Source organism: Notothenia rossii (genome assembly GCF_949606895.1).
Source record: "Notothenia rossii genome assembly, chromosome: 8".
NCBI classification, from domain to species: Eukaryota; Metazoa; Chordata; class Actinopteri; order Perciformes; family Nototheniidae; genus Notothenia; species Notothenia rossii.
Window position 1 is genome coordinate 74,336,309 of NC_136906.1, and position 13,648 is coordinate 74,349,956.

At 38.4% G+C, this 13,648-nt stretch overlaps 2 protein-coding genes across 2 annotated transcripts in view; one reads left to right on the plus strand and one right to left on the minus strand.

The window, feature by feature from the left end:
- Positions 1-856: 856 nt before the first annotated feature.
- On the minus strand, positions 857-8,244 carry mtif3 (mitochondrial translational initiation factor 3). Its single transcript, XM_079645060.1, has 4 exons — positions 8,094-8,244; positions 6,315-6,771; positions 1,751-1,902; positions 857-1,464 (listed from the first exon to the last, which is right to left on the minus strand). Exons 2-4 carry the CDS (start codon positions 6,766-6,768, stop codon positions 1,183-1,185), a joined length of 888 nt encoding a protein of 295 aa, XP_079501186.1. The 5' UTR covers positions 6,769-6,771; positions 8,094-8,244; the 3' UTR covers positions 857-1,182.
- A 1,337-nt stretch (positions 8,245-9,581) lies between these two features.
- Positions 9,582-13,648, plus strand: part of LOC307016014 (uncharacterized protein) — a 35,898-nt gene continuing 31,831 nt past the window's right edge. Inside the window, exons 1-5 of the mRNA XM_079645059.1 lie at positions 9,582-9,806; positions 9,989-10,123; positions 11,581-11,628; positions 12,804-13,083; positions 13,205-13,368. Of these exons, the coding sequence (XP_079501185.1) occupies positions 9,752-9,806; positions 9,989-10,123; positions 11,581-11,628; positions 12,804-13,083; positions 13,205-13,368 (682 nt within the window). The 5' untranslated portion in view covers positions 9,582-9,751. The remainder of the gene's footprint in view (positions 9,807-9,988; positions 10,124-11,580; positions 11,629-12,803; positions 13,084-13,204; positions 13,369-13,648) is intronic.

Genomic DNA, 13,648 nt, shown 5'->3' on the forward strand with positions numbered 1-13,648 from the left:
CTGGTCTAAAAGGGTCACAAATAGATCAAAAATCAAGACAATCCACATCTCCTTAACTGATACAGACCTCTAGTGTGTGTTTAAATAATCTGTGTAATAATTATATTTCAGGTACAAATTTCTGTTCATTGTCAAATGTGTGGACTCTACTCCCATATTCAAAACAAACGAAAAAGCAGAATAAATGCCAAGGGAAACCTAACGAATGCTGTAGCTTTCATGTAAAATAAATTCTGATGTCAATTCAGAACATGATGTGACACGTTAATCCAGTAGAACAGACCGCTTTAAAGGACTGTAATGACCGTTGCTAAGGAGGATCAAGAAAGAGAAAGGAAAGAGGTTCAAATAAAAACAAATCTTCATGAAATGTTTCCACACAAATCATTATGTTTTGCAAATTATTTGGCAGCCCACTTGCAATGCCTTCATGGCCCACTAGGGGGCCATGAAGGCATTGCAAGCTTGCCTACAGGTAGGGAACCGCTGCTTCACAGTATATTGGCGATGGGTAGAATAAACAAAAGTTACTCAAGTAATAAGGCACTACAATAGATGGAAAGGATCTCATCAACATATAAAGTTCAGACCAAAGATGTTCTGATTAATCTCTTCAGACAAAACATTCAATTACTGAATCCTCAAAGGAAAGGCTCTGACACAACCTGCATCGTGTGTGTGTGTGTGTGTGTGTATGTATATATATGCTATCTTATCTGGCTGTCGGATGATCAGTTGTGTGTGTAAATATATTATACAAAATATACTTGACCAAGAGTAAATGGTGAGTACATGGAGTGCATGTGAATCAGCTAATTGAATGTCTAACTAACCAGCACAGTATATAATTAAGCAGTTCATTTCTTACAATTTTTTTTTTAATATGGGATAACAGGACATTTCAGTTTGTGTTTTTCAGAATGTGCCTGTAAAAAGTAACCTGCACTTATCAAATAAAGGTAGTCTTTAGGTAAGTAAAACTATGTCATATTTTCAAGTACAGATATTATACATGGGGCACCATTCTTTAAAAACTCGCACATGCACAACATTTTCTTTTAGCTGTTTAGCTTTGCGTGGATAAATCATTATATAACACCAAGCTTAGTAAAACCTCTACACAACACAAGCACTTCCTGATGAAGCGATTCACACCAAACTGTGAGCACAGGCTTTTTGTTTTCATGAGAATGTTTTATTTCCGTCACATCCCTGCTGTAAAGACCCTTCTGTTGTGTCCGTGCTGCTGACAACAGATGCTACGCTCTCGATGGTCGTCGTGCTTTTGTCTCCAGGCGGCACCACCTCTGCTGCAGTCTTGTTCTTGTTTTTTTTTAACAGGTCCTTTGCTGAAGGCGGCCTCAGGATGCACATGGCTGCTCGGCCGTCTTGTATGAGTGCCGGCTTAGAAACATATCCCACCGTCATCTCCATTCGTTCCACTATCTCCTGCAGAGTTATGTCCTGTGTAAAATAGAACAGTGTGTGTGTTAGGATATATTCTTGGGAATACATGCCCAATGTGTGGCTATGAAATGATAATTGTTACAATTGTCCACCTCCTCTAAACCATTAAGGGACATTTAAAAGTGCCGTTTGGGAAGAAATGGCACCAAGGAAAGGTGAGGAGAGAGAAGGGGTTGAGAGTTTTGAGCTGAACTGATCATGGAGGTCATGTAAAGATTAAGAACAGATATTTGCTGAGTATTTTTGTTGCAATTCTCAGAAAAAACGAGTGTGATTTCCTCACCAGGTTGTCTGAAGGTCCCCCCCGTCCTGCTTTCATAGTTATTCTAACGTGGTTCTTCTTCTCCAGCCAGCTCCCCACCCAATTCATCTTAGTGGAGAGGTCATGAGAGGAGATGCATGAGAGGAAGCTGATCTCTTTCACCTGCGTGGGGGCTGAGGAGACAACACAGTCAGTCCTGTTTATCATGATGTGTATGACATGTTGAAACTACTTAGGTTTTAGCTAAAGGAACAGAAGAAGTGTCTGTATATATTTAACACAACAACAGAGATGAGGAGATGAAGTAAAGCCTCAGCTAGGGAATTAAAAATAAAACGTGATCGAAATTGCGATGTGACTACTAAATCACAAAATAGTTTTCAAAGGCTAAATATGTGTCAAAATACGATTTGAAATAAACAACGTGCTGCAGAAATGTGCTGATCCACACATCGTATTCTACAGACTTAAAACTTATTTGGAACAGATCCTCCAAAATGTTTCATTATTTTAATTAGGGCTGTCAAGTTAATAACGCGCTAAGGCCACTAATTATTTTAACGCGGGATTAACGCATGTGTATTTGTCCTCGGCCCGCCCCGTAGTTTCAGAGCCCAAAGGCTTGACGTTGTTGTTGTTGTTAGTTGGATGGTGGGAGATTCTAGCGAGAGATATGGATACAAAAAAAGGTGTTTTAAACAGCAAGCCAAGCACACAGCTGATGCTGACAGCCCCGCTCCTGCCGCTCGCTTGCTTGCGGCAGACCACGCTTGAAAGTTTACCGGGGAGACGCCTGCACAACAACAGCGATAGCTAAATGGGTGGCTACAGCTTTACATTGTGGAGGACGAGTATGGGCTCAGAACAGTCTCATAATACACACAGAAGGATTCACACTTATATTTCCGGATCCACACACAATGTGTTCCGTTTCATATACATGTAAATAAAATCCAAATACAGAAAAAAGTTTTAAATGTGTATTTTTGATCCTTACATATGTTTTCCATTTAAATCCCCTGAACCTTCAAACACAAACTGCTTTCTGTGCATGGATCGCTTTGCATTCGTGTGTGGGTTTTTTGAGACTCCCCTGACTGTCAGCCGATTCGTACTTGTAATTTTTTCTACCTATAGCCAATCACATCAGTACGCCCCCACGAGGGTATGATTTCTTGTGTTCATGACACTTCATATAGGCATTTTGCGCTGTCCGGAGCTGACAGGTCCATGTCTCAGGACCGAAGGACCGTAATATAGTCATCTTTATTTTTACGATATTATTATTCAAAGATAAATAAGGAAGTGTTTGTTATGAGATGGCAGAGGTTTCAGCTCCGATTATTAAATCAAAGAGGCTTAATGTTTTCGATTATATTATTTCACTATAGCAATAGGCGCGTTCACACCGGATTACTTTTCCCCGTACTTTCCCCGTTTAGTTCCGTTAGTACCCCTTATGTCGCGTTCACACCAAAAAGAGTACTTAGTGCCGGGAACTTTTACCCCCATTTTTAGTGCCTGCTAGAGAGGTGGTACCAAAAAAGTACCAATTTCTATTGGCTGGGCGAATTGCAAACCATGCCCTGTAAAACTCTGAAAAGTTTTTTGAAGCCGCCATTGTATTTGCTGGCATTAGCATCATTAGCATTAGCCCGTGCACCAACGGCGAGAGAATAACTTATGGCAAAAAAAAACAAAACATGGGAGCGGTGGAGTGATGAGGAGGTGTCGGCGTTTCGGCGTTCTGGTGATTTACTCTGAAGGCTTCAGTAGAAGCTCCGGGGACTTCGGGTGGCAGTATACGCCGTGAAGTTGTTTGCGGCCTGCCAGTAAACCCAAAGCAGAAGAAGACGAAGTGACGTCAGTGGCTCATTTGCATAATCTTCCCTCAGGGAAAAGTACTCCGGTGTGAACTCGATTGGTACTTAGTGCCCTGGGGTACTAAGTACGGCAAAGTACTTGGTGTGAAAGCGGCTTATGCGGACGATATCAAGGTCCAATGTTGACTAAATTAATCAATAGCGGGTGTAACTAAAAAAATATGTTTTTATTTATATATATATTATTATTAATAATAATAATATATAATATTGTATTTGCGTGCATTACCAGCTCCGTTAAAATAGACTAAACAGGTTTTGATCCCTCCTCCCTTGGCCTCCCTGCCACTTAATTCAGGAGTTTACTTGATTGACAGAAAAAGCGACCTATTGCTTTCCAGTCTGTTAATCCAGAATACAAAGCGATACAAAATCAGTCAAGTGCTGGGAAAACTCAAATTGAGTTAAAGAGACAAACAAGAGACAAACAACAAAATGAGTGCGGGACCGAGCAAAAAGCTAAAGACATACCACTTCCACCCAGAATGGGAGGAAGAATATTTTGTTGTGATGTCACATTCAAAGGTTATTTGCCTTATTTGTAAAGCAAGCGTCGCTCTGCCAAAGAAAGGTAACGTGGAGAGGCATTATCGGAGTGTTCACAAGGCATATGACAGCGACTTCCCTCCAAGTAGCGAGTTGAGAAAGAGAAAGGTCATGTATTATTGCTACAAAAACATTATCTCGCAGTCTTAGTGTCGCCAACTCGTTTCTAACATGCAAAAAGACAAACAAATGCGTCTATGGTCGGTGTATTTTCGACCTTTCCAATCGAGACTCTCTCCCGTCTGTGTGCGAGGGGGGCGGGGCAGTTTACACACACGCAGCTGCTCCATGCAGCAACACACGGCGGGGATGGCGGAGAGAAGCGCTCCAAGGTGTGGTTAAATGTTACCCGTCTTGAGGTGGACAATGCTCGTTGCCAAGAGAGTTTAGCATGTGAGGGCGGTAACACGAGCAATTTGTCTAAACATTTAGCAAAAGTGCACCACATCCAGACGGAGGAATGCACCGGGTTCCACTGTCTTTCTAGTAGCTCTGTAGCCCCATCCACGAGTAACGTTTCCACGTCAGGTGTTATGTATGCTAGCAGCAACACACGGAGTTAACTCAATTATTCAAACATGGGTTAATGATTAGAGGTAACTGAGTTATTTATTCTGTTAAAGTTTCAGCTATTCTGTTTACCGTTCTGTCATCAGATTATTTAATACGATTTGTTAAAACATTGATGTTTCTTTTGATGTGAAATATTATTTATTTTATTTAAATAAAAAGCAATGTTAATTTTGTTCAAAATGTGTTAAGTTAATTTAATATATGTATTTTTGAATCAACTATTCATCTTTATTGTCTTCATTGTTAGTTTCCACATGCCTAAAACAACCTCAAGCTAAATCTAAAAGTTGAAGGCTAAATAAGAGCGTTTGAGAAATTGTGCAAGCCATACAGTAATAGTCAGAATAGTCGATTAATCGTTTCATTAATCGATAGATTAATCGATTATCTAATGAGTCGTTTGTTGCAGCCCTATTGTAGTTATCCCATGTATAAATAAAACGTGTTATTCAGCAACCCTTGCAATTTGGGATTTTATTTTTGGTTGGTAGACCTCGGTGAGCTGGTCATTTCAAAAGTAGCTCACCAGCCAAAAAAGTGTGGGCACCCCTGGGTTTGTGTTTGCAGGTTCAGAGGTTTTAAACGGAAAACAAATATGTGAGGATAAAAAATAAATATGTAAAAATGTTTTCTGTATTTTATTGCATTGTATATGAAACAGAACACACTTGTGTGTGCATTGAAAAACACAAGTGTGAATCCTTCTGTGTGCATGTGTGTATTATGAGACTGTTCTGAGCCCATAGACGAGGGGCTGCGTTAGATCATTCGGATCGCATCCAACGTGTCGACTGCACATCACAGCGCATTATTTTGACCCACAGTGGGATCTTCAGTCTCATGCTTTGACTGTTATGAAGACAGAGGAGCGGCATTTCGCCGACAACTGTAAACAGGCTTGTCTGTTAGAGCAACTGGCTCAGTGCGGAGAAGTACACAGGGTGGGGAGAGAGTGTAAGAGAGAGAGAGAGTTCCAGGTTGTTGTATTGAAAATATTCAGGAGAATATTTGTCATTGATCCAATGATAATAAACAAACATTTGCATAAAGCCTATTTGTCCACTCATATGTTGATAAGAGTATTAAAAACTTGAAAAATATTCCTCTAAGGTACATTTAGAACTGATAAAAAATGTGCGATTAATTTGCGATTAATCGCGATTAACTATGGACTTCATGCGATTAATCGACTGACAGCCCTAATTTTAATATAATTTATAATTAAGATAAAAGTAATGATTTAAAAGTGATGATTCGCCCTAATATCGCAAAATCACAAGAATTATCAGTCAAAATAATCACAAATGGATACTTTTGTCTAAATCATTCAGATCGTTTCCCTGTTATAGACATTTAAATAAATGTACGTTTTCAAATACAACTATGGTTCAGCTCTGGTTTGTTGGACAAACAAGGATTTTACCGCAAAATGTGAGAAATATAGTTTACTGCAGCAGAAATATGTTTCTTTCTAACCTGTTAACCAAATTGTGTCAGCCCTTTGGATTGTTTCCCCACCCTCAGGTTGGAAATCACAGTTTTATACAAATGTCTAATTTGGGTCTATTCCGCGCACTTCATACCTTTTGCTTTCTGCTTCTCCCGTTGTTTCAGCTTTTCTTCGTGGATCTGTTTGCCGCTCATCAGCTGGTACACGGGAGGATCTTGGTGCTCACTGAGCAGCACTAATTTGAGACCGTTCTTGTCCATGAGTCTGATCACACTCCCGCGGTGCATGGTGCCCAAGTTCTCGCCCGTCTCACTTATCAACTGAATCTCACGGTGCGGGATGTCATGGCCGACGGAGCTGATTGTGCCGTGAGCTCGAGGACCAGGCTTCTTCTTCTTTGGCGTGGGAGGTTTTTCTGTGTTGTCTACAGCAGAGCAGAATGGAGACCCTCGCCAGGAGGAAGCAATGAGGTTAGATCTCTCACTGCGTATGGTGAATCTTGACGCTGGTGTCCAGTATCCATGGCTGCCAACACACACAGCTTTCACTGTGCGGCTCAGCATCCACCTCACACAACCTGCAGACATTTCCTAGGTAAAAAAGGAGAGTATTATTATTATTATTTGACATGTGATTCATAGTTGAGAAAAAAATCCCTCTCTTCTACCACAATGTCAGTTCATTTTCCTGCAAACTGACAGACAAACAAAAAAATTACTGCCATTTTAAGTGCATATTTACAAACAAGGCAATAAGCATGGTGCGTTTTTCTTTCTGCTTTTCATCAATGTATACGTTTTTTATTTGTTACTGTTATATCTGATATACTGGTCTTGACACATACAGAAAAAAGTAATATATTACCAGTAGTAATATCTTTAAAAAAAAAAGTGCATATGGGCCGCCGGGCACCTTTGGGTGAATGACACCTTAATAATACAATGTCTATTTAGTCACAATCAAAATCTGAATATTTGATCCTGTTGGTAAATTGGGTTAATCATTCAATATTAAATGGGTGTTATGTTAAATATCTTCTCTGCACCATGAATAACATTTTGTGTGAGACTTGTACACAATGCATGTCCAAAGTCAGTACATCAAATTGGGAAATTCAATGTCCAGTTTAATAAGTAAACCACTAGGCTCTGAAAAGTTTTATGAAGCCGCCATTGTATTTGCTGGCATTAGCATTATAAGCATTAGCTTTAGCCCCGCGCACCAACGCGGTGGAGTGATGAGGAGGGGTCGGCGTTCTGGGGATTTACTCGGAAGGCTTCAGTAGAAGCCTTTAAAAAAAACGACAAATTAAAGTTTTCCTTTCATATGCTTCACTATTCACACATCACAAATGAGCCATTTCTCAATCCGTCTGGGTTCATTGTGATATTTGGCATACACCAAATTTACTTAATTACTTATTTAAAGGAAGTTTTACTCTTTTATTTGTCTTTCAAAGAAGTTGGTTCGACAGCGTCTGCAGGTAAAACACAGTATTGACTACTGCAAACGATTTTAGAAGTTTGTTAAGTGTAAAGTTCATTAGTAAGTCAGTAAAGCTTAATTATTTACAAAATACCTTGCAGTAAATGCATGTGTTGAACTGGTATGGAATTACAATGTCAACATTAACTTCTAAGAGTTAACATGGGAGGCTGTCGTTGACAGAGGGAGTTGTTAAAGTAATATAGGCTGAGTTTAGTTAAGAACTTACAATAGGAACATGTACTTTCAATTAATACACTCTAGGTGGTAAGTGGTGTCATTGAGAAATATTACCTTGTTCTCTACACAAGCGGTTAAAACACTAATGCAGGAACACATGGTTGAAGAAAGATAAGCGAAAATCTCGCATGTCATTACATTCTCTCAATTAATTAATGTATGTTCTGTACTTTTGCTGTCTACTCACTGAATATCAATGTCGTGTAGTCATGCTTTCTGCAGTAGGGTGACTGTTGTGTATACTTCCGCCATCTTTTCCTTCTTCTTCTTCTTCTTCTTCTTCTCTCAGGTTCATGGCGGTTACCAAGCAACGATTTGGTGCATTACCGCCACTTACTGGACTGAGGTGTAAAGCAGAAGTTTGGAGGAAAAATAAGTATTTAAATACATAAACAGGTTTAGGAAGTAACGTATTCAGAGATGGATAGTAACTAAGTACTGTATTTGAGTAAAATGTTGAGATACTTGTACTTTAATATTTCAATTGCATGCTACTTTGTACTTCTACTCCACTACAATTCAGGGCAGGGCAATGGTGTACTTTTACTCCACTACATGTATTTTGTACCTTTGGTTACTTTACAGATGTGTATTAATGATGTGAAATACAAACAACACTTAAATCAGACTTTAGTTACACCTGGAGTAAATTCACAATCTACCCTGCAGTATACAAAGTCATTAAAACTAGCTGCACCTTTACCAGCTTTGATAAGACTTTAATGATCAATCATTATAATCAAAACATACGATATATAATATTAAGAAATGTACCAATTTGCATGATGAGTGCTTTTACTTGATGCTAATACTTTTACCTGAGTTACATTTTAAATGCAGTACTTTCACTTCTAACAGAGTATTACTACACTCCGGTACTTCTACTTTTAATGAAGGACAAGATCTGAATACTTCTCCCACCTCTTAATGTATTACATGCAGTAGTAGAGTAACTTAACTCATTTACTCAAGTACGGCACATAAGTAGAAAATGAAGGTACTTGTACTTCACATTATGCAACTTTATACTTTTACTCTACTACATTTTGTTGACAAATGTTGTACCTTTTACTCAACTAAATGTATTTATAGATACAAGATATCTAGATACTTGTTACTTTGCAGATTTAAAATATAAATGAATGTATTACATAAATGGATAAAAAAGAAAAACATAAGTACTAAGGGCTCCAACTTTTTCGACGTGGCTATGTACTTGGTGTTAACATTTGAGCAAGTAAGGGATACCACAGCTTTTCATACACCCTTTTCCTTCCTTTTGCTATATACAGGATATATTTTAACACTCCAAGCTCAGTAAATTAATAAAACACACAACTTGAATATTTTCAATTTAGCTGGTTTGAAAAAACATTACAAAAGTTATACAATATTTTTCTATCGGATGCGTTTGTGTAAGGTATTTTAATATTTAATTTATTTTAAAGCAGATACTAGTGTGTCACACATGCTACTGTACATCAACACCACTATTCATTCCTTGAATTAATTTACATAGTGCCTAGATGTTTATCTAAACATCAGGATATTTTGCTTATTTTTGCATGATGGAATTTTTATGTGAATTTACAACAAAATGATTGTGCCTGCAGCAGGTAGCTATGCAAAGTCAGTCTTATAACATATTCGTGTGGCCATCCGGTTCAGTTGCTTTTGGTAAATGATGCTACTTTGACCTGACTCAATCAGAGAGAGGTAGGAGCTAAAGTAGATGTGTCTTGTTGGAGAAGCAGTGCTTTAATTTGGAACAATACTTGCTATGAGTCCTGTGCAGCAGTGAATGGATCCCGCACCCTGATCGAGACTTAGTGCCATTGAAAGATCATGAGCTGGAAGATTTGCGTTGTATTTGCGGGCCTGCTGTGGATTCATCCTGTTGGTAAGTTGACATGATTTCCTAACACTAAAATCCAGTAAATATCACATTGAAATATTCTCTTGACATATTTAATCATGAAAATAGAAGACATGATCCTTTAATCTGATATAATTATTATAATGTGTAAAAAAGAATTGTGTAATAATATGGCAATATTTAACTTCTTATCTGATTTTATTTAGCCAGTGACTTCGATCACCAACAGAAAAAGGAATTCCGAAAATATGAAAAATGCTTAGCAAAGGGGACAAACAAGCATTTCGTTGTTCAAGACAGCTTCAATTTCTTCACCGATGCACGAACCGTTTGGAAGGATGGTGAGTCTAAACTCTAATAAACATTTAATAACAGTAGATGTTGGTGGTTGTTAAAACATCCTAATAAAGTCTGGAAGGAAGGGTGCACATTTACAGCTTTATTTGTATCTAAAAGCTATATTTATGTTTTTACACTGGTAAAATAATGAGGAACCGCAGCATATTTTTTAGTATCAATGTAGGGTCCATCTGATGAGTGAAGATAATGTAATGTTTGTTTTTAATGTAATTACATATTGTGTATTTTGTTATATTTTTGTCATTATGTATGCTGCCTTTGAATATCGACACTTCTGTAAAAGGTTAGGAGTAAACCATCTGTTATGAAAGTGTTCACTTTTAGGGATAGTTTGGATTGTTAGAAGTGCGGTTGTCCAACCTCGTCAATACCAAATATTTATATTTTTATATTTTTGTGTATTTATACTTTTACTGCTGTCTATTTTGCAGAGGTGTGAGAAGTACTCAGATCTTGTACTTCAGTAAAAGTAGAAATACCAGAGTGTAGAAATACTCAAGTAAAAGTCCTTCAATCAAAATGTTACTCTAGTAAAAGTAGAAAAGTATTAGCATCAAAATAAACTCAAAGTACCAAATGTAAAAGTAGTGATTGTGCAGACTGGTCCATTTCAGAATAATATATATGACATGTTTAATAATGATTGATCATTAAAGTGTCATCAAAGCTGGTAAAGGTGCAGCTAGTTTGAATGACTTTGTAAACTGCAGGGTAACTTGCAGGAGCGGACTGGCCATCGGGACGTTCGGGACGAATCCCGATGGGCCGGTACTGAAGTGGGCCGGTCGGACGATGTGGGCCAGACGGATAAGTCACTAGCACCACCCCCCCCCCCCCTCGACAATTTACTAGCTGTACTTACTAGCGGTATTTACTAGCGGTATTTACTTGCGGCACCGAGGTGGGCCGGTCGGGTAAGTCACTAGCGCCCCCCGTCGACAATTTACAAGCAGTATTTACTTGCGGTACCGAGGTGGGCCGGTGGTACCGAAGTGGGCCGGCCGAGAGTCCCAGGCTGATTTGTAGCCCCAGTCCGCCCCTGGTAGCTTGTGAATTTACTCCAGGTGGAACTAAAGTCTGATTTAACACTTGATTATATTTCACATCATTAATCCAAATCTGTAAAGTAACTAAAGGTATTCAATAAATGTAGTGGAGTGAAAATACACCATTTACCTCTGAAATGTAGTGGAGTAGAAGTACAAAATAGCATAACATGGAAATACTCAAGTAAAGTACAAGTATCTCAAAATTGTACTTAAGTACAGTATTTGGGTAAATGTACTTAGTTACTTCCCACCTCTGCCATTTTGTACATATCTAGTGTTCATATTCAGCGTATTATTTACCGTACTGTACTCTATATTTATAGAACTCTGTGAAAAGATAATGAAGTTGAATCTAATCTAATCTAAAATCACTAATGTATCACCTACAGGTACTGTCTGTACAGGAAACAGGAGCCAGTATATGGAAGGTCTTCCAGGTGAGTGTATTTATTAGGAATGATAGTAATTACTTCTGACTGAGATATGCTTTAAAGAAAATTAAACTCATTATTTAGCTGTGTAGTACACATGCAGTCTGGAACTGTCTCTATCTAAGTACATTTTTGCTGGGCTGGGATTAGCCACCAGTCTCAATCATAAGGTCAGACCACTTGTTTGGCCATGAACTACTGTAAGTAATAAAGTACTAGACAACATTGCATTGGTTCAATAACAGAAAAACACATCAATCTTCTTTAAGTTATCTTATTTTTTTTGCTTTTAAAAAAATCTATTACAAGGTTGTAACTGTTTGCAGTAAAGTTGTGGGGTGCTGAACTGTTCCTTTGAATCTTTAGAATTTTGATCTATGATCGTAATTACTTGTCTTTCAAATTTGAAGGAGGGTGAGCAAGCATCTTGAGGAACATTCATGATTAACTGCTCCAAAACATATAGTTTATTTAATAATAACACTGAATATGTGAATCATAAAAGTGATTGACAGCTGATAGGAATGATATGATTGTTAATATTATCATATTAATTCAGACAATCATCTGCCACCCTCTTGCCACCACATGAATATTTGTCTAGATCCGCCCCTGCACCCCTCCTCCTCCCCTTCGCTCCAACCCCCTCCCTCCCCCCATATCGACCGGTGAAAATGACTTTAGGGACACATTCATTGCAAGAAGTGTAGCAAAAGTCAAGGCCCCAGATTCGACCAAGTCGCAAGTTGCAGTTGTAATGGAAAATATATTTAAAATATGTATATTTTTCTACAAGTGAACATTTCATCACTAAGTTCATTTTTTTTCTACAAGCTACAAAACTTATTTTTTTCTTCTGTGACTTCAAATTTGGTTCACAGATACGTGGATATTTTATACAAGTGTAAATGTATGCACACAAGCTCAGATTTAATTTCTGCAAGTGCTCACATCAGGTTTTACACGCTCTCGCATGTTGCACCATATCTACCTTCATAGCCTCACACTTTGAAAACCACTGATATAAAGGATCCAATAGAAAGCAAATAGTCACACGAAAGGTTCAATAAAATATGGCAACTGCCTGTTCATTTTCATCTCTGGTCAGATGAATACAGGTACAACTTCTGTGATTAACTCAAACTATGTTTCATAACACATGTTGTTGTTACTTTCTTCAGATACTAATATTGCTAAAGGTGGAAACGTGAATCAGTCCTCCTTGTGGAAGACGGGTGTCCCTGAAAGAGCCATTGATGGAAATCATGCCAGCATATATGGAAAGGGATCCTGTACACACACAGAAGGAGAAATCAAACCCTGGTGGAGACTTGACCTCCTAAAGAGATATAAAATCAACAATGTCACCATCACCAACAGACAAGGCAGACACAAAAGGATCAACGGTGCTGAGATCCGCGTTGGGAATTCCCTCGATGACAATGGCAACGCCAATTGGAGGTAACAGCACTATCTGCCTTATACAAGATTTACAAATGTTAGCTTTCCTCTGAAAGTTATAGAGAAAGATATAATTGGTTATCTAAATAATTTATTGATATTTTCCTGTTTCTTTCACCAGATGTGCTGTTATCTCATCTATCGCAGCTGGGGACTCAAAAACATTTGCTTGCTATGGAATGGAAGGCCAGTATGTAAACATTGTAATTCCTGGAAGAAAAGAATACCTGACACTGTGTGAGGTGGAAGTCACTGGTCAACCTTCTGGAAACACTGCTCCAACTGGTAAATTGTACTATATAAAGCAGGGGTTTTCAAAGTGTGGGAAGGTGAGCCCCCCCGTCAGAGAACATAAGGACAGCCGCGCCCCCCCCTGATTATTATTATTATTATCTTTGTTATAATGCAGGGTTATTCAATTGCATTTCAAAGAGGTCCAGTAAGAGAACATGTCATTAAATGCTCTGCTTTCGCTGTCTTCCTTCCGCCATTTGAAATTACTCAGACTGTTTTTCTCCTCTTGTCTCGTCTCTCTGTGTGTGTTTGAATCTATCGTGCTGACTCA

Coding starts and splice junctions, on each gene's coding strand:
- mtif3 (XM_079645060.1), bottom strand. CDS start 6,768: ATGTCTGCAGGTTGTGTGAGGTGGATGCTGAGCCGCACAGTGAAAGCT. Junction 1,903..6,314: donor GGAGAAGCAGAAAGCAAAAG/GTATGAAGTGCG, acceptor TTGTCTCCTCAG/CCCCCACGCAGGTGAAAGAG. Junction 1,465..1,750: donor GGGGACCTTCAGACAACCTG/GTGAGGAAATCA, acceptor TATTTTACACAG/GACATAACTCTGCAGGAGAT.